We start from the raw sequence: 20893 nt of genomic DNA on the forward strand, positions 1-20893 counted from the left end.
CCGCAGGGATCCTCTTAAATGTACAACTTTTTAGTGCATCTCTGTGTCCTCTGGAGTCGAACCCGCGCGAGTCCAACTGGAGTGACGCTTTTATTCTGTCTTCTTTTCTACAGGCGTGTTGTAAAAGTTGCATCCTTCCATCCGTTCACTCTCAGTCTGTATCCTCCACTCTCTTACTGACCGGGTGCCGCCGTTCTGCCTCTGTGTCAAATGGAAAGTTGTGAATACTTCTATAAAAAGGGGCAAGTAATGCTTTGTCTATTTATTTTTAGATTGCACACAAAGCAAATTGTATATATTATATATATTCTATATATAAGGTTGTTTATTTCGTCATTTCATTTTGGCTCCCGTTTCCTTGTCACCGTGTTGTTTTTGTCATTTTTCTCTTCTCTTTTACCTTTTAGTAGAGCTCCTACGTGCTTGCCTGCCGGCGGTGAGGCTAGCAAATAGCACGGTGCCTAATAACAGTCTTTACACACCTCACACATATGCGCCGCACACACACACATGCACACACACTTGTCACACACAGGGAAAGCATACTGACAAAACATAGAATGGCCTTAACCTATGAGAGCCAAGCTCAACTCAGAAGTAACCCAATCAGGAGCTACGGTTCGCCACAGAGTAGCATCTCTTTAATTATCTTTGATTAATAAAAGATGTACAGTTGATTGTGATTGTAATGTAATAATGACTTTATATGACGCAGCGGCGGAGAAGAGGGTCGGATGGCAGTGAATGTGTAACAAGGATTTTGAGGCTGAAAAAGCTCAGTCGGCTGGTTTCACGGGGGAAGGAGTAAGAAGTGGGATTTCAAGCCACAAATGCAGCACACACAAAAAGAAGATGTCACTTCTCCTTATGTTTCCACCTGTATATGAAATAGCGAGCCTTTTTAAAACCCCTTTAACCACCCACTGCCTTGTTAGCCTCAGTGCTTCAAAACCGTCAAGCCCCTGAATACCTCCACTGGTCTCGCTCAGCTCTGAGAAACTGACGTAAAAAAACACCTGTACCAGTCTCACTGGGGCCCGAGGTCTTTGCATTCTCTGTGTGCTCTATTTGTAAAAGCCCTCCCTCTGTGAGGCTGGAGGACGGCTCTCTCCCTGCAGGACTTTGTAAATTGCTGGAAATAAAGGATTATATTATTTCATACCATTCCTCCTTCTTACTGTCTGTTTTTGTGAGCTTTAGCTTTCAGTGTGTCGGTGATCCATGCACTCCATGTCTGCTCATCTTTTCTCAGGACAGAGAACCTTAACTTGGGCTACTTATGTGCTGACAGGTGATATTTACAGTATTATCCCCACAGATAACTTGTTTACCAAAAGATAATAATGTGTTTTTGAAGATAATAACTTGTTCCCTCAAGATAATTATTTGTTCGCACAAGAAAACATATTTCACACATTCACACATATTTTCTGACAATTTGTTTTCCGAGTAGACAATATGAAAAATATCACTTTTCTGGACTTCAGGGACAACAGTGTATTTTCTGTTTGGACTATTGTTGGGTTTTCACATCAATTTATAAGCTGCTGAAGTTAAAGCAGAACAACACAAACTAACTGGAACTAATTACAGTCAAATCAAAGTGTGATTGTCGGCAAAAAAACCCACCAAAGGATTGTAAGGGATGATGAACGACTTTGGAAAAACCATTGACAATGTCACCGTTGCTCCTCTTCTTTGTCCTCCTCTTCCTCCAGCTCCTGCAAAGGCCAGTAGAACTTTGTAAAGTTCTCACTAAATAAGTGAGCTTACTTGAGGTCTTAATTGTGCAAAGGTTTGGACTGATTAGTGTGTGTGTGTGTGTGTTTGTGTGTTGTGAATTTCAGGCATGCTTTTAGAGGTATGCCAAAAGATTGCAAGTTCATTCTTGAATGTGTCTAATGCAAGAAGGTTGTTGCACAATTGCAAAAAAGCTCAAAGCAGAAAATGTGTTTTATACTCTTGATGTATCTGTCTCAGACATTGGGGGCAAAAAAATAAGGTTTAATGTTTTCGTCGAAGCGATCACGCTCAGTGTGTGTGAGCAATCGCCCCCCCCAAAAAACTGCAAAAGAGACAAAATCTTGAAATATAATTTGCATTTTCAACTTAGGGGTCTCATACAGCTTCATGTGTTTTGATCCATTAACTTGTATTTCCATCAACTCGGACACTGGTAAATCTTGAAGCGATTTAATCAATGAAATTAAATAGATACAGAATAGGAAACAAAAAGGCATGAATAAAATGAATATTTAAATACGATGAACCAGTTAAAAAAAATCTCACAACGGGGACAAACAAGCCGAAAGACAAAAGGGAGGCGGGTCAGAGCGGCAGTTGGTCTAGCAGGAGATGAGCAGCGGGTTGACGCTGCTGGTTTTACACCCCGACGATGGAACCCCTCCTTCGTCCTCTCCTCCGTTTCCAAGGAGATCCCTGGAGGACAGCCGGGCACAGAGGGCGTCAGCTATCTGCAAGACCTGAGATGGACCTGGGGAAACGGAGGAGTATAATGTTGATGTGAGGTCCTGGGACAAGGATGTCGTCGATGTACAGATTGTGAAGTCCTCTGAGGCAAATTAGTCATTTGTGATATTTGGCTATAAAAAATAAACTGAATTGAAATGAAGTACCACGGATTATTTTCAGCAAGGCGCCACACTAAACTAGGAATACGTGGACGAGTAGAGGACGTGGAACACACCTACCATCTCCACTCCTGCTGCACACGTCCAGGGTGTCCATCACAATCTTCCCCAGAGCCCTGCGGGACACGTTCTACAGACAGGGGGGGAGGCGTTTCACTTTACTTTACATTTTTACTTTTGTCTTTTTCAATTCATCCATAGAAAGAAATGCACAACATGAGAAACCAACACGTCCTTATACCTTATACTTTAAAGCGTAGTTCGTGTTGACTTATGGCTTCACGCGGGACACTAACACAGGTCTCCTGGGTGAAAGTCCCGTGTTTCCGGTCGCTCTGACCTCTCCCTCAGCTCACGATATTAATAATATTAGATTGGTTCATCTAATATTGAACACTTTGGGGCTCCATGAATCATAATAAAATAAATCATCAAATGAATGAATTGTTCATAAATGGATACATGTAGTGTTTTCACAAGCGTTCCTTTTTTATTTTACAATATAAGGTTTTTATTACACTAACGTCAGAGGGCGGGGACGACACCACTGTCGTGAAAAGACAGATTATGTCATGATTCAAAAAAATAGTTGTCATACATTATGAAAAGTGACGTCATAGAATATCACTTGATATGAAATAAAAGTTATTTGTCCGTTTTTGGTTCATATGTATTTATATATATATATTCATGTTTATTTATTTCATAATGTATTTTATATTTATTTAACAGTGAACACAAATTACACACCATTTCCACTAATCTTCTTTTTTGGGTGTGTATCCTTCATCTCTCCATCTCAGTCGCCCACTGATGTCCAACGAGGATGCAATAGACACTAGATGGCAGTGAAGAGGGGTGTGTGTGTGTGTGCGTGTGTGTGTGTGCGCGTGTGTGTGAACCTTGTTGCGGAGCTGCAGCAGCAATGTGAGGGCATCCGTCAGTTTGTCCTCCAGCAAAGACAGACGTGTCTTCTCTCTCTCCTCCGGCCGTGTCCCGTCCTCCTCTTCCTCGTCCCTCTGGGAAACAAGAAGGAGGAAAACATGAATGCAAACGAGCTCTTAAACCGCGTCTTGGGCGTAAACGCTCAGATGAGTGATCAGTTTCTAAAACGCCCCTCAAATCCAGATTAAGGAGCCATATTGGTGGCAATAATGTGACGAGCATCGCTCTTCTTCATCTTTCAGTGATTCAATGTTCCGATTGGTTTTTCCTGACATTTGTATTTAGTTTGATTACGACAATTAATAACAATCTGAGCATGTCGGTGGCAGAAACAACACTTTTAGTGGACGTACGTTTTTTTTCTTTACATTTCTAATCTGATATTGTAACTCTGTGTTCCGTTTCTGCTGTTTCTCCTCTGTCTGCTGTGTTCTGTGTCTCCTCTGTTTCTCCTCTGTCTCCTTGATTGGTTAATTCCCTTCACCTGCTCTCAGCCACTCCGCTGTCTCCCTGATTGTCTCATGCCGTACACCTGTGTTTTTCCCCCTATATATTGTCCCAGTCTTTCCCTTGCCTCCTGTTGGTTTGTTGTCTTTTTCTTCGTCTCGTAGTGTCTCCGTTTCGATGTCTCAGTCTTTGTTCCCATGGTGATTTCTAGTGTTTTTTGTAGTTGCTTTCAAGCCAGAGTTTTTATGTTTGACCTTTTTCCGAAGTAAAGTGTTTTTTGTTTGTTTCACTCAAACCTGGAGTCCAGTCTGTCTCTCTGCACCTGAGCCTCTCCCCGTGACAAACCCGTGACAGATATTGAGGCTGCAGAACTTCACAACTCAGTCTGCCCTCCAGGCTTCTCCTTCCCACCTTTTCGTTTTCCAAGCGTCTACTTCCGTCTGGCTGCTCTTGACTTTGTCCCTTCCAGCTGCGGCGCCCCCTGCTGTCGAGGTTTCGATCATGCGTGTAGCTCTGAGGGAAGACTCGATGGACCGCGTGGCTCTGACATCTGGTGGGAGGAGGAAGAAGAAAAAAATATATATAAAAAGTGACATTTGGAATTGAAGAGCTCGTCCTGAGGCGGCGTGTCAGATGTGGGCGAACCCTTTGCCACAGCCGTGCGGTTGGTGCTTCTTCGCGTCCAACAGGCCGCGTTGCCCTTCCTCCCTCGTCCCTCTGTCCTCCTCCTCCTCATCTTCTTCTTCATCAGAGGCAGCTTTTCCCTCCACCGCCCTCTGCAGACACTCTGTCGAAGCATTTAATGGTGTTAACTGTTAATGTGCTGTTCATTTATTCATGAATACATGTTCTGCGTGGCCTGAAAAGCACAACATCTGTCACAGGATATACTGTGAATGCCTTAAATACGCCAACAACCCCTGCACAAAAAAAATCTAAAAACATGCCAGGTGGGAGCAAACGTGAGTTATAAAATCATGTAAAATATAGAAAGAGGTCGATTACCTGTCTTGCTGCAGGCGTCTGCTGCTCCGATCGGGTACATCTCGTGATGGTCGGGGATCCAGGCGCAGCGGGATCTGAGCGTGGGAACCAAAAAGAGAGAACAGAACTTTTGCTTTCTTCCTTTTGCCTGGTATGTGTGAGTGGTGGTGTTAACCCCATCTGCTCTCCACCCGACACCATCACTCAGTGGGACTTGAGCTGGCGGCTTTAGTGCAGCGAATATTTAAACGAGTAGAGCGCAGAGGGAAATGATGTGTAAATGGATGCACACACACACACACACACACACAGTGTTAGTACCTGTACTGGTGTAGTTCAGCCTCCAGTTGGGTGATCCTGGACTGGAGCTGCGGTACGGACTGGGCCTGCTCCTGGATGGTCCGAACCCTCTGAAGCCCCAAGCTCAGAGCCTCCCGGGCCTCCTCCGCTCGCCTCCTGGTGGAGAGACCATCCCCAGAGCATCAGAACCACTCCTCCCATCTCCTTCTCACTCAAAACATCATCCGGTTGACTTCACTTCCAAAAAAAGATTTAAAAACCTGATGTCAGCGTTCTCGTTCCTCAGCGCCGACTCGGCCCCGTGGAGCTTGCGCACCTCCTGGTAGGCCCAGCGCAGCTCCTCCTCCAGGCTCTCGTTGAACCTCATGGCCTCCTCCAGCTGCCCGTCGCGCGCCGAGCGGATCAGCTTCAGCTCCCTCTCGAGGGGGTCCCTGATGTCCCGTCTCCTCGCCGCCCTCCTCGCCGCGTCCCCGCCGGCGGGGCCGCCGCAGTGTCCCTTGATCCTGCGCGTCGGCACCAGTTTGCCCTGTTCGAGGGTGATGGAGGTGGCTGGGGTTGAAGCTGGGATGCTGAAGCCGGTGGGGGAGCGGGGGAGGAGCGCGTGGCTCCTCTCCCGCCGGAGGGCCACCTCCAGGGCCAGGCAGCGAGCGTCGCTCCCCTGCAGCGCCGAGCGGAGGTCCTCCACCAGCTCCCTCAGAGCTGCTACCTCCTCTGGTGGAGGAGGAGGAGGAGAAGAAGAAGAAGAGGAAGAAGAAGATGATGATGACAACAAAGAGGAAGACGGAAAAGAAGAGAAAGCAGAAGAAAAAAAAGGAGGAGAAGAAGAAGAAATACATATTATTAAGTTACATTGTTACAAGTTACACAAGTACTCTACCGCTGTACATTGAAGGTACTTTATTTAACTTTATACTTATTACTCCACATAGTTAGAGGCTCTATTACATTAATAAATAATAATAATCCAGCACAGTAATGCAACTTTTTTGCAAGACTTTTTCCCGATCAGTGTTGTATATATTTGTTCTCACGTAAAGGACTTGAATACATTTATCGTGGCTATTTTTTGGAGAATGAAAAACTATTTGGTGGAAAGTAACCAAGACCAAGGGACAAATGTGCTACTTGTACCTCAAGCTTTTTAGTTTGCCAATAGTTCACAGAAAAAGAATAGTGAGAGAAGGTCTAAAAAAAGAACACAATATTGTTGTTTGTTCTTTTCCTCTCTCACCAAACCTCTCAGGTTTATCTTGTGAGCCTGAGGTTGGAGACCACTGGACTAAAGTATAGCTATTGTATTTGGCACATTTGCTTAAGAAAGGGGACAGAATGAGAGAACAGATGGTGCAGGATGTGGAGAAGGTGAAGAAGACCACACTACACAAAGTGGGAAAGGTTACATACTAAGACAGAAACAATAACTGGTGCTATTATTGGTGATCTATAAACAATTAAAGTTTAGGAACCCCTCAATATTCACTGGAGTCCTTTCAATGTAATAACACGTGTAACATGGAGACATCCGTGCTGGAGCGGTACCTGACTCGCGGTCCTCTGCGGTTCGACCTTTAACCGGTCGGTGATCCCTCGCCAGGTCGAAACTTACACATTTCCTCCGCCTGACGCGCGGCCATCGGAGCCTGATCTGCCGCTCCACCAGCTCCGTGTCTTCGGAGACCGGCAGGCGCCCGGCGCACTCCCCGGCGCCTCTGCCGCGCGCGCTCCGCACGCGGAAATGCCCACAGAGCCGCGAGTGGAAGTCTTTGAAGGGCAGCCGGCTTGGCAGCGCGGAGCACGCATCCCCGAACTCGTCGTCCTCCTCGCCCTGTCCTCCATCCCCGGCTCCCTCTTCCGTCGTTCTGTTTTCCTTCTCCGCTCCGGTGAGTCCCAGCACGGCGCACAGCGCGGTGAAGTCCTCCGCCGACACTGCGTCGTCCCGGCTGGGGTGGACCAGGTGGTGAAAGACCTCCTGCAGGTATTGGTCCACCCCGGTGGCCAGGACGACGATCTCGTTATCCGCGCCGGGATCGGGGCAGTGGTGGTGGGCCAGGGCGCTCCGGAGCCACTCGCTTTTACGCGCCGCCCGCGGCGAAGGCAGGACGCGCTGCGGCGCCAACGTGCTGCGCTCCATGACTGTACATCAACCGATGAAGTGTTGCCTCTGAATCTCAACGCATTGAAATAAAAATCGCGACAAGTGGCATCGGATATGATTTTAGTTCAGAATGAGAATTGCAACCAAAAAAAGGAACACAACCCCGGTGCATGTGGTTTGACGCTGCGCAATTCCCTGGAAACCTCCTTGGATTTCCTTCCTGACGCATTGAGTCAAGATCTGATTCCCTTGGGTGAGGGGGGAAAAACGACTCCACCCTTTCGTGTGCACACTCTGACCACGCACGTGCGTGTGTGACACAGAGAGAGAGCGAGAGAGAGAGAGAGAGAGAGAGAGAGAGAGAGAGAGAGAGAGAGACTCTATCAGCAAGGTGCGTTTCTTCCGCGTACAGTTCGGTATGCAAGACAAAGTAGGGGGGGTGGGGGCAATTCAGCTTCTGTGGTTGTTTGATCACAACTTAGGTGGACCTCATCTCAAAAGTATTGCATAAAAACACTTTGCAACAACTTTGTTCAGTGTGCAACTCGTCCCATATCTCCTCGCACGCGCGTGTTGAAGGTGGCACAGACAGAAACGAACCGCCATATAATCCAGACTGAGTCACGGTGCGTTTCAGTTTACACCTTTTCACCAGATTGAATCTGGAGAAGATCTTGACTCACTGCAACAAAACCACGATGACAACGTGTCTCCTGATACTCTTCGCCTTCCGTCAGGCGCGCGGAGACTTCACTCGGAAGTCGAAGATGAATTGGTTTCCAGGGAAACAGCAGGAAATACCTTTCCCCATCCCCCCCGGGGCACCGCTCGTCTCCCCACACCTGACAGCCATAACATAGGGCGCGTCTCCATTACGCAGCCCGATGACGAGGCCATGCCACAGGCATTACACACCGGCGGCACTGCGCTGCTGCCACCCGAACCGCAGCTGCATAACTCCATCGGAATGAGTGCCTAAAAACAATATTGACAAATATTGTCATTAAGAAAATAGTAGGCTAGTAGCAGGGATGGATTAACCAACGGGCCTACCGGGCCCAGGCCCAGGGGCCCATGAGCTCAGGGGGCCCCTGAGCCAGAGCCTCCGCGCGTGACGTTGCTGTGATTAACATTGTATTGATATGAATATGATGATATGACACGATGCGCCGTATGCCGGTATATGCTAGGCTTAAGTCATTCATGTCAGTAACAGGGCCCCAATAGTCCTACTCAGGGATGGATTACCGAACGAGCCTACCGGCACCAGGGGCCCGTGAGCTCAGGGGGCCCGTGAGCTCAGGGGGCACATGAGCTCAGGGGCCCATGAGCTCAGGGGGCCCGTGAGTTTAGGGGCCCGTGAGCTCAGGGGGCCCGTGAGTTCAGGGGGCCCGTGAGCTCAGGGGGCCCATGAGCTCAGGGGCTCAGATACAAAAATTAAACCAGAAAAATGCCATATATGTCATAAAAAAGGTCGTAGTATATTTTGTCATAAAATAATCGTAACACATATATGTAGCATTTCATAGAAAGGTCATAGTAAGTCTCAAATAAGTCATTGTATAGTATGCCATACGTATTTCAGAAATAATGTCATTTAAATGATAGAAATTACATTTCTTAAAAAAGCTTATTTTTATCTTTAAAAAATAAAGAATGCATTAAAGAATGTAATAATAGTCATAAAACGGGCAAAGTATGCAATAACAAATGGAATAGTAGTACTCTATGCTATGACATTTGTTTTGACATATTAGTATTATAGTGTCATAAAAAAGACAAAGTAGTATGTGATACAACTCATCGTAAAGTATGACATACTAGTATTATCGTGTCATAAAAAGGCGAATTATAGTATGTGATAAAACTGTCATCGTAAAGTATGTCATAACAAATATATCCTTCCTGTCTCGAGGTGACCATGGGTCAGTGGTTAGCAGGTCCGTCTTTCAATCAGGGTGTTTGAGGTTCAATCCCTGCCCTAGTCGATGTCTCCTTGAGCAAGACACTTAACCCTGAATTGTTCCCTGTAGCTGCGTCTACAGTGTATGAATGTAACAGGATTGTTAGTCGCTTCGGATAAAAAGTGTCAGCTAAATGAAATGTAATGAGACAAACACGTTTTTTGTGAAAATGTCCAAATCTTGTTGGGTCCACTGGTTCCTTTCATTCCATCCAGCAACACTGGGATCCAGTGTTGATCAATAAAATTAGATATCTGTATTTTTGTCGCTTCTTTTGTTGGATTTTTTTATTTGGAGAGGAACTCAGTACAATAGATTAACTTGTAGAACTATTAAAAACATGTCATTCTCTGATGTAAAATCTCTTCTTGTTTCTAGCACATATTAAAGAAACCTAGTATCATTACATTAATGACCTCTGATGCTTTTATCCAAAGCCACTTCCAATACATTTAACCATGTAGATACAATTATCTTATAATTAAAAATAGATAATGCATTTTATTTAGTTTTAAAAGGTACTCAAAGTCACTTTACATGGTACAAAAACAGCAATTACAATACAAACAACATATAGTTGCCAGTATAAAAGCAGTTTCATTACATTGATTATTAAAACAATAAATCTCAGATCAAAGCAGATCTTAAAATAGGTGGGTTATGCAGAATGTGTTCCAGGTGGTCTGTGGGCAGCAATTGAAAAGGGTAAAGAATAATGTTGCATATCATTTATATATTCATGTAGCACTTATCTTAACAAGTGTTTTTCAGAAGGAGAAAAAACAAAACAACAATCGACAATAGAATAAAAGCGCAAACAACAGAGCTCTTCTGTCTGGGGGCTCGAACACCAGCCAGACAAATGGCGGCTCACCTGTTCGGCGTGTTTTCTCCTCCGTAGCGAGGAGAACAAATCCCAAAACAAACAAGTGGATTCGGACCTTCAGGAATCACCGAGATGACGCGCTGTTACAACTGAAACCTGACATCCCGAGGCGAGAGGGCCTGTTTCCACGACACAAACAAACTAAACCGAAGAGGCTTCATTCTGCAGATTGATCGGTCATTTCTATGTCGGCATTGCGCTGAAGAATGTTGTCACGGCGTAAGGCTGTAAAGCTGTCTGCAGAGGTTTTGTGTGTTTTTAATTGAGCGGAAAAGACCAAACAGCTCAGGTAATGCTCAGTACACCTGAGATTGTGTGTTTGGACCTTGTGTGGTGCTGCACATGTTGAGGTCCAACACTGAAAGGGAAGAAATCACATACGGTGTGGAATTGCAGTGAAGTGTGTAACTAATAAACGACTTGTTGTAGCGGTTAACCATTCGGTAAAGCCTACCGAGGGAGAGATTTGTCCCGTTTAGTCTGTCAACGAATCGGAGGCCCTGTTGCTTCGCCATCTTTGAGTTGGACCTTAGTTTTTTTGTAACTGCCTTTATACTCGTGTTCCCTGTCACTAAAGTATTCACTGGTTGAATCGGCAGTCTTATTCCAGAGTTAAATCCTAAACATCTCCAGATATACACTACCGTTCAAAAGTTTGGGGTCACTTAGAAATGTCTTTATTTTTCAAAGAAAAGCACTGTTTTTTCAATAAAGATAACATTAATCAAAAATACACACTATACATTGTTAATGTGGTAAATGACTATTCTAGGTGGAAACGTCTGGTTTCTAATGAAATATCTCCAGAGGTGTATAGAGGCCCATTTCCATCAACTATCACTCCAGTGTTCTAATGGTACATTGTGTTTGCTAATCGCCTTAGAAGACTAATATCTGATTAGAAAACCCTTGTGCAATTATGCTAGCACAGCTGAAAACAGTTATGCTGGTGATATAAGCTATACAACTGGCCTTCCTTTGAGCTTGAAGTTTGAAGAACAAAATTAATACTTCAAATATTAATCATTATTTCTAACCTTGTCAATGTCTTGACTATATTTTCTATTCAATTTTCAATTCATTTGATGAATAAAAGTGAGTTTTCATGGAAGACACGAAATTGTCTGGATGACCCCAGCTGTCATGTTATTTGTTCTCCTGCATGTCTGCATGTAGATCTGTGCTGTAGATGAGTATTGTGACCATTAATCTGAGCCCCCGAGTGGAGTCAGCCTCACCTGAGAACAAAATAAAGGTAAGATAGAATTGTGTCTGTGTCTTATTAAAAATTGATTTTTATTTGTTTATTATACTTTTTGTTTTCACGAGTTGTGGCAAATAACACAGAGGAAGACTGGGGTATCTATTATAGTTGAGTCTGGAGTGTGAGTTTGAACATTTTAATGACATTTTGAGGGTTCAATGTGAAATTTCCAGCCTGTAACCTATTTCTCATTCAAAAGCCTCCAGACTCTGCTTATATAATAAATCCTTATTTTAAAATGAATAAAGCGGCCTACTGTCCATGGATGGAAATGTGCCTCGCAGACCAGAATCATGTCACGGGTTAAAGACCAAACTTGTTCCACTTTGCATCCTGCATGCTAATGCCCTAAATACCTGGCTGGCCGATGAGTCACCTGAGGTCACATGAGCTCAGAGAGAGAAACCTGAGGAATTGCTTCGTCTATGTTTTGGTTTCAAGCACTCAGCTGAAGCGCGGCGCTCGCCGAGTGACTCATCGGGGGCTTTTCGTTCCCCTTTGGAAAGGTGTGTGAGCAAATCTGTTCCAGCCACTACCCAAGTCAAACAAATGCCTCTATATCTCAAACACACACAAATTGTCCTGGAGATACAAAATAAAGATCTGTGGCCTGTTTAACGGACAAGCGTGGGCAGGCAGAGCTCCGTTCAGGTCTTCTGGCAGGTGTCTCGGAAACTTATGTTCTTCCTTCCCTGGGGGGAGAGAAATCTGTGATAACACGGATCGAGGTCAAGGTGTGCACGACACTAAACGCACCAGTGTACTGGAAGATCAAAGACACTCGTCAGTCGGCGCTCATCGTGCAGCCAGCGTTGGGGATCTGCGGTAGGAATCATGTACAGTTATGGGAAAACAAAAGAGGCTGATGAATATAGATATCAGGCCAAAAGGAGTCAAGCTGCAGTCTATAAAACCCTCCCTCATGTCGCTCTTGTTTCTCCATCAAGATGTGTCCAAAAAGAGCCCAAGCTTACATTATATGTGTTGTGGGTGAAGGTTAAAGCTCTCTTCATCTGTTCTTCCTATATACTGTGTGTGTGTGTGTGTGTGTTTGGGGGGGTGGTTGTGCGGGGTAACTAGAAGTTAATGTGCAGCTCGGCATGGGTCCTCTCAGTCCTGCTGTCATGCTGCCTCCCTCTTGAGAGTTCAGTCCTTCCAGCTGCTGCCTGCTCCGAGTGATCTGAAAATGAAAGGATGGGAGGCTGTAAATAAAGAGGGGAGGGTGGGGGAGGGGGGGAGGGGAGGAGCCGTCCCTATCTGCCTCGCATGCCCAAGTGTGTCCTGTTGTTCACCTTTGAGAGGAGGAGTGAGGCGGTATCAGTATTGATAGGAGTTGAGTTCGGGCTTTGTGTCGGCTGCCATATATGCTCCTCTGAGGGTCAAGAAAAAGACAAACACAGTCACACACTCCCAACACGCACACGCACACACGCGCACCACGTCTTTGAAGTGGTGATGCTGACCGATATGCCGTGTCAGTTCATGGAGGGTTCGTCTCGGTTTCACCCCCCTCAGGGATGTAAAGGTCCCTGAACGTGAGGTCACACACGTCGACCTATTCGCAGGCTTTTGGTTTGCGCTCTCACTTTTTTTCATTGATCTGCGGCCACTTCCTGTCTACGCCTTTTGTGGCTCGGCCACAAGTCAAGAACTGGATGATGGTTGCAGAGTATTATTTGTGGCTCCACTGCAAAGACAAATGGCTGCAGTTGTTGGATAGCGTACAAAGTATATCGGTCTTGTCTCATTGTGGGCTGTGTGCATTCGGTGGTGTTCGCTCTCTTTTCATACGATACGGTGCAACGTTGCGGTCAAATTAAATCCAATTAAGACTACAAAATGTCACAAGTTTTTAGCTTTAGGGATTTTCAGACTTTCAGATCTGTTGACACAAGATAGAAAGTTAAAAGTACAGTAAAAAATAATGAAACAAACTGAAACCTGCACCTTAAGGGTTTTTATAAACACAGTGTATCCCTTTTTGTTGGCCATTTAAACATCAAGCGGATATAGAACGACATTCACTTTTATTTTTATGTCCACCTCACAAATGAAAGTCTAATATTCATACTTCTTCTTGCTCTGTTTTTGGTCCCCACCAACTAAAATGCTCCCTTTGTCAAAGCAGGTATAGTGTACAGGTGGTTGCTGCAGCAGTGATGGTGGGAAAAAGTAAGTTACGGCCAGTAAAACCCGAACAATGAGCCAAATGACGGTCACGCTCTTGGTAGAGCTGAGGCGAAACTGCCGAGTTGGTTGATAAGTCATCACTATCAGCAACCCCTTTCACATTGTTGAAGTGGCGGTATCTCAAAAATGCAAAGTGGTACTTAAGTAGGTCTAAAGTGTGTGAGAAAATGTTATTAGTTATTTTGAATCTTTGAGGCAGACATTTTTTCTAGGCTTTACCCATTATGGGTTTGACAGTTTAAGACTAAAACCAATGATGCTATACATCGACACTGTATTATCTGGGCTACTTGTGCAGATAAGTTAACTTTTTTAACCCTTTTTTCCGAGCCACTCTACGTTCCTGAATGTGTAATCCAGCTTAATTTTGGAATAGGACAAACAAACTTTTGTCACCAGCACATAAACTTTGAGTGCTCTGGTGATCTCACCACTTTGTGTGCTCAGGTGAGATTATCTAGAGTACGTGGAGTAGCACAGTATCTGACCTAAATCTCGGACAAAACTCTGAGACATGAGGGGGCGGTGGGGTTATTATACATTTTAGTTTAAGTGTGGGTTCCTGACCCAAAGTGAATTTTAAAGACTCTAATAGTAGAGTGGCTTTGAGTGTAATGAAAATTACAACCTAGGGACCACCTTGTGATGGAATCCCACCAGCCGCAATGCCAAGTCGGGCCAGACCACACCCACCTTCAACCAGAGCTTTAATTTTGAACGACAATGTTTCGTATAGCCAATTCAGGGGCATAAAGTATGTGTGTGTGTGTGTGTGTGTGTGTTCCTCTCGTCCCCATTTTTCGGACCACCCCTATCTTTAAACTTGACGTTCAGTTTGATCTCAACTACCTATCTGGAAAGTTTGACATTTTGAATAGAAAATACATCTGAGAAACACCTAGCAAAGTAGGCTACTTGAAACCGCCTTCCCGGTAGCTCCCACAGTGTCTCCATGAGCACGTCGCCCCTGTGCCATGACAACGCACAGAGATTGGCAAGGTGAAAACAACACCAGCGTTGCTGTTGCTGCTCAAAACTATCAAATCGGACAATTTTCTGCTTCTCCGATAAGAGTGAAATGCTGGGCGAAGATAGGGACGGAGTAAAAGGTCCATTTATAGTAATATATTGATATTGTCTAATGTTCCGCCTTGATAAATTCCTCGTATGTGAAACATACTGGACAATAAACGGTTTAAATTCTGATCCAGATGTTCTTTATTTTTAACTGAAACAAAATGACGAGGTGAAATGAGAAAAGGTTCACTTATAGTGACAAACTCACGGTCACTTAGCTAGCTTAATTTAACTCGACTTTTAGCTAGCTAGCTTATGTTGGTTTAATTGCACATATGGGATTACTTTTTGTTACATTTCTCAGTTTTTAGCAAATCTCATTACCGGAAGGCAAAAAAAAATACTTCGACCAAATCCGCGACACAACATCTATCCAGCACCCACTTGCCCAAAGAAAAAAATGTTCACTAGCTAGTAAAGAAAAAGCTAGACGGCTAAAGACCAGGGCATTTTTTTATGAGCTAAAGCAAAATCCTGCTCTTTCTTCTCATTTGCTGGGAAGATAATGTTGCTCCGTGTCTGTGATGTGCAAAAAGAGAACCGTTAGCTTACGTGTTAGCTAACTTTAAAGGTGACAATATGGCAGCGATACATTTTAATCCTTCTGCCCCATAGCAACTTTGAGTTCTTTGGCTTTAAAGTTTACAAGATAGGCTTTTAGATTCATTTGAAATCTCAGTCTTGCTTCTTTTCACAATGTTTTTTTAATATGATGAGGACTTGCCACATTAACAGTGTAACCTTAATTTGACAACTATCACTGGGGACAGCTGTAAAAGACGACGAGAAGAAACCAACAAAGGACATTACAGCAGACAAATAGTAAAAGGCTGACAAAGTCCATCACTCCGACGGGCTCTAAACAGCCCAGATGGTCCGACGTCCTTGAAAGGCCTCCCATTCACTGACTTTGTAGTCGATCATAAACCGAGCACATTGTTCAGCCACATCTGCCAACTTCTGAAAACAATCCACGTCCTCCTTGTGGGTTTGTGCAAATGTTATAAAGTGTGAAAGTAAACACCCCTTGCATATGGAACGGCCCCTCTCCCCAAACACCCTCAATTCATTCTCAATAACGCGATCTGTGATCGATGAGGAGTGTGTCAACACGGAGCTTGACGCAAGAAATTAGGTTTTTCAAAAAGTAGCAGGCTCGAATTACTCGTTCAATGGGGATGTGATTTGTTATCTGTGTGTGTGTGTGTGTGTGTGTGTGTGTGTGTGCTTGTACCACATTGTAAACAGCACTCCGCTCTGTGACAATGTCAACATTTCCTCATTCCTGAGATATACCAAGTATCACCGGTCCACCTTTGAGCTTTCCCACCTGTACACAAGGTTGTGCATTCTGCATGCGCATTCAGCCACCTACCCACCCTCTCACACACACACACATACACACCATTTTCCAACTGCATTCCTGAGAGCCAGTGAAGAGCAGTGGATGAGGTTAAAGGGAGAGCCGATGAGGCGTGTGGCTACAGGTAGAGGCTCTGAGCGGCTATGTTCGCACACCGTCTGGGTGTGACTGACACACACTGAACACACATCCCACTGTGTCCTGTACAACCAAAAGAGGCCGCTTGTCATTCCATGAACGAGTGATGCGTTTCTTGCCTTTTGCACATTCTCAATCCTCACCGACCGCCTCTCGTGCACACACACCGACACAGACGTGCAACGCATTTACGCTTCCCCTTAATGCGTCTGCAAGTATTTCAAGCCTTGTGATCAACTATAGGAAGCGTGCTTTCACACAGGAAGCTGTATGAAGTAGGGAGTGAGAATTTGTGTGTGTTTTTTTTTGGTTCTGTAAGACATGACCTGAGATCAGCTAAACAAATAGAACTGGAAAAAGCACGTTTGGCTTAACGGGAACACTTTAAAACGGGACAGTTCACCTCAACATCCCAAATACATTTGACTTAGTTATTTATGAATGGAGTTTGTTTTGATTTGAGTTGACGAGGTTTTGGAAATAAAGGCCTCAGAGATGTCCGCCTTCTCTCCAATATAATGAGATTATATGGCAATGGACCGTGGTTATAATCCACAGACCATGTTAGACCTCTTGTTCGTATACAGCTCACCTGAGCCAGCCGGCGTTACAGGCATAAATGTTTGCATCTCGGGCCGTAACGAGCCTGTGAGTAGGTATGCACGCTGCGTATGCAAGGAGAATGTTATTGGAAGATTAAACAGACGTGTCTACGTGGGCCCAATCGTGGCCCTCTGCTCCCAGACAGTAAACACTGCAGACAGAGAAGAAAAAAAGATCCCCCAAACTTCCTGTGGACTTGTTTATGTATTCCGGGTATGTAGTCACACACACACACACACACACACACACGTGTGTAGAGGGGGTTCGCCTTCAGCATTATGGGCGACAAGTTTGAGCAGATTTAACGTGGTCGGACGTCCGTGGCTGTTCATCTCATTGTTTCACCAGCTGTGTGTGGCTCCGTAGTGAGGGGCGTGGATACCAGAGCGAGTTTGACTTCACAGATCAAGGACGAGTATGAAAGAAGCGCCGGTGTCCTCCCCATCTTTCTCAATATTTAACCCAAACTCTTACGCGTAGAAAAAAGCACATGACTGACGACTCACGATTCCAAAGAGCACCTGGGACATAACAACGACGGATACTTTGGTCTAAAGTGGATCTTTGTTATAGAAGAAACAGGAGACAACTAGAATGGGCACTCGGTAGAGCGCATACCTTCGCATATCACAAGATTGGGCATTGAATTATGAACATGTTGGCATTAGCTGCATGCCAATTGGATATAAATTGACCGTGCTATGGTAAAAATAAGATTTTGACCTTTTCATGACCTTGACCTTGACCTTTAACCCGATCGATCTCAAAGTCTAATCAAATGGTTCCCGGATAATAACCAATCATCCCACCAAATTTCATGCGATTCGGTTTACAACTTTTTTTGTTACGCGAATAACACGCATACAAATAAATAAATAAATAAATACACGGCGATCAAAACATTACCTTCCGCATTTTTTATGCGAAGGTAATTATGTGTGGTTAGCCTGCCCCCATCCCATCTGTTTGCACCACCTGGTGAAGACATTTGCATTACTATACTGCCACCACCTGATTGAGAGTTGTTACTGTCGCAGTGAAGGCAGATCCCAGTGTGCAGTAGATACTGACCGTGTTTACATGCATTCGAATAACTGGCTTAGTCGGACTGAAATCGAATGATCCGTTTCATGTAAACACCTTTGTTCGACTATGTGCGGTCCGACTACGATCCGATTAACACCCCTGGATAACTCGATCCGATCCGGTTGATAATTCGACTATCGCGGCATGTAACGGTGAATTGGATTAGGAACTGGACTTTGCGTCTTTCCGCATGCTTGAGATCCGCCGCCTCCTCCCCCCTCCCTCCCATGTCGTGACCCGGAAGTCGAAAGAGACGATAAGTTGTCACTGCCGGGAGCCTGGCCGGCAGAAAACAAACAAACAACGCTATGGAGAACACAAGAGCCACCACACATTTCTGGACCGAAGAGCAGACAGAATTTATGCTTAATGTATTGAAGGAGTTGAACATACTAAAGTTTGTGGTTCTTTCTCAAAATGTTGATGTTGTTGTTGTTGTTGGTTGTTGTTGGTAGTGCTGAAGAGGTCAAGCAGAAATGGCTATATCACCACGAGTTGTAATGAAAACAGCGCCACCTATCGTATCGGATATGACATGCTTTCGGCCAATGATTCGAATTACTCACTGCCATGTATATTGGGATAACAGCAGATGACCCAAAAGATAGCATAGTCCGACTAAAACAAGATTCGAATGATACCATCATGTAAACGCACTGACTGGTTCATATGGTGAGCAGGTTGGGAGTTAAAGGAGGGATGTGGAGAACTGTTACTGTGACTATAAGCACGACGGTTCATGTCTTGGTTGGTGTGAGCTGTGTTGGAGTTGGGTTGCCTCTTTGAGGAACCTTCTGCATGCTACTTCGGATTGGCGCTTATGGTAGTTCTGTTTGGTAGCTGGTAATTATGGAAATTCCATTTTCTGCATCTCTATGCATGAACTGGCCCTCCTGAAAAACCTTGCTGTTCAATCTGTGGCCGTTTTCATATTACAGTGTAATCTCTCTGGCCTTCCTTCTTTCTCCGCTCTCACTCTTCAGCTGCTTCGCCACATGTTGGAGTTGCTGTGGATTGATTGGCGGACTGGGAGATACAAGAAGACCGGTAAGACATCTGTCAAGAGGAAATCTATGTAGTTTACATTTTAAAAAGTCAGTATTCCAAGGTGGGAACACTGTTTTTATGGAGGGGGGTGTGATGACCCCTCCCTTCCACTAGGGGCCTGGGTCCTGTTTTGCTTTGTGTTTCGCCTTTCACGCTGTTCATCAGCTGATGAGCCACACCTGTGCTGGAGGCGGCTATAAAAAGGCAAAGCCTGAAGACAAAGGTCGCTCCTGTGACTGTCTGGCTGCTCTTCACTGCAGCGTATTTGTTTAAGCTAGTTGTGTTATTCTTTAAATAAATGTCTATATATATATTTTTTAAACCTGCCTTGTCTTCCATGCATGTTGCAGTATCTGAGGCCCCTCCTCTCTTCCTCCTTCTGTTTCATGGATTGTGGAGATGTTGATCGTGGTCCATGCCGACTACTCATTATTCATACATTTCTGTCATATTCATTGAATGTGTTGCAACTCTGTGACTCTGTGACGCTGTACACATGACATCTCTTGCTTCTGTCCATCCTGGAGAGGGATCCTCCTCTGTTGCTCTCATGAAGGTTTCTTCGCCTTTTTTTCCCTGTGAAACTTTTTTTGTGGGGAGTTTATCCTGATCCGATGTGAGGTCCTGGGAAATGAATGTATATGTGTCAGATTGTAAAGCCCTCCGAGGCAAATTTGTAATTTGTGATATTGGGCTATATAAAACAGACTGAATTGAATAAATAGCTGCAGGTCATTTAAGCCGTCTACTTTATGCACCTCAAGCTACTAGGTGGGGCTCTATGGATTATGTCCCGCGAAAGATCATAGGATGACAGTTTCTGTACATTGTTGCGATAATGTAGAAATGAGATCTTGTAGATTTCACTCATTGTATTTATCCGGTGGCAGTATTTATTTTCCATTTACTAATATGAATTACCCAACAGTTAGACTAAACATTTGGACCAGCTGTATAATAAAAACAACTATTTTTCTCACTTGACCATTTGTCAATATTACTTTTAATCAAGGTTTCTATCGGTTGGATCCGGGCCTTATTGGCTGAGGTCCGGCTTCCTGCGCACACTGTATTCTACATTAATACGCATAATAGCACATGCATGTACACCAGCCTATAGGGTATGTGATTCATACAACTTTGTTTTTTTCAATTTATTGTATACTTTTGGTACTTACATGGCTCTAGATTTCATTCTTTTTAAAATTAAATGATAGTAGCTCTCCTTATGTTATATTTCTTTATATATTTTGCTTATTGTTTGTCTCTAGCGGTGCTGGACAATTAATGATCTTATGTCATCTTATCTCGAGTACACTTTGATGCCAGTGTGAAACAATATCCAGGGTCATAGTATTATTATATACTCTACGTATATATAATAATTACAGTAGTACAATCACTTTATCATCTTTTTAAAATACACTTTGACCTGAAGACAGCTGCTCATTCCAATCGGTACTGGAGGATAATTGCCAATGTCCTCAAAGTACTGTACCTCTGGACTGCAGTTATTAGTCAAATAAAAATAATAAAAACAAAAATACAGCTTCACCTAGTTCTGGTTTCTTAAAGTCTAGCATGCCTGCGTTACCTAATTGTTATGCTATAGGCGACTTCTTTTGTCGTTCATTATTCTTTTCAATAAAGTATTTCAAACCCGCATTATTATTTGTTGCCTTCATAAAGGCCTCCAGCGTGTCACGCGTCTTTGTACTCGGCTGATCTCGAGCTCCACTCGGACACACTCGGAGATAATGGGCGTGCTTGTCTGTGGTGCGGCTCAACCGGCGGTACAATCGGATGATCCCGGGCGGGCGGAGCTAAGGAAGAGGAAATGGTACAGTTGGCTG

General features: G+C 44.4%; 1 protein-coding gene across 2 annotated transcripts; it reads right to left on the reverse strand.

Moving 5' to 3' along the window:
* Positions 1-2177: 2177 nt before the first annotated feature.
* On the reverse strand, positions 2178-7658 carry si:ch211-112f3.4 (EF-hand and coiled-coil domain-containing protein 1). 2 transcript variants are annotated; one of them, XM_056437323.1, is made up of 9 exons: positions 6867-7657; positions 5588-6038; positions 5349-5483; positions 5049-5122; positions 4689-4830; positions 4455-4593; positions 3554-3670; positions 2712-2781; positions 2178-2494 (listed from the first exon to the last, which is right to left on the reverse strand). In XM_056437323.1, exons 1-9 carry the CDS (start codon positions 7456-7458, stop codon positions 2346-2348), a joined length of 1869 nt encoding a protein of 622 aa, XP_056293298.1. In that variant the 5' UTR covers positions 7459-7657; the 3' UTR covers positions 2178-2345. The 2 variants fall into 2 exon arrangements, with proteins under 2 accessions (XP_056293298.1, XP_056293299.1); XM_056437324.1 differs by having other exon boundaries at positions 2383-2494; positions 2708-2781; positions 6867-7658.
* Between the last annotated feature and the right edge of the window lie 13235 nt (positions 7659-20893).

The sequence above is a fragment of the Pseudoliparis swirei genome, chromosome 18 (genome assembly GCF_029220125.1).
Source record: "Pseudoliparis swirei isolate HS2019 ecotype Mariana Trench chromosome 18, NWPU_hadal_v1, whole genome shotgun sequence".
Lineage (NCBI taxonomy): Eukaryota > Metazoa > Chordata > Actinopteri > Perciformes > Liparidae > Pseudoliparis > Pseudoliparis swirei.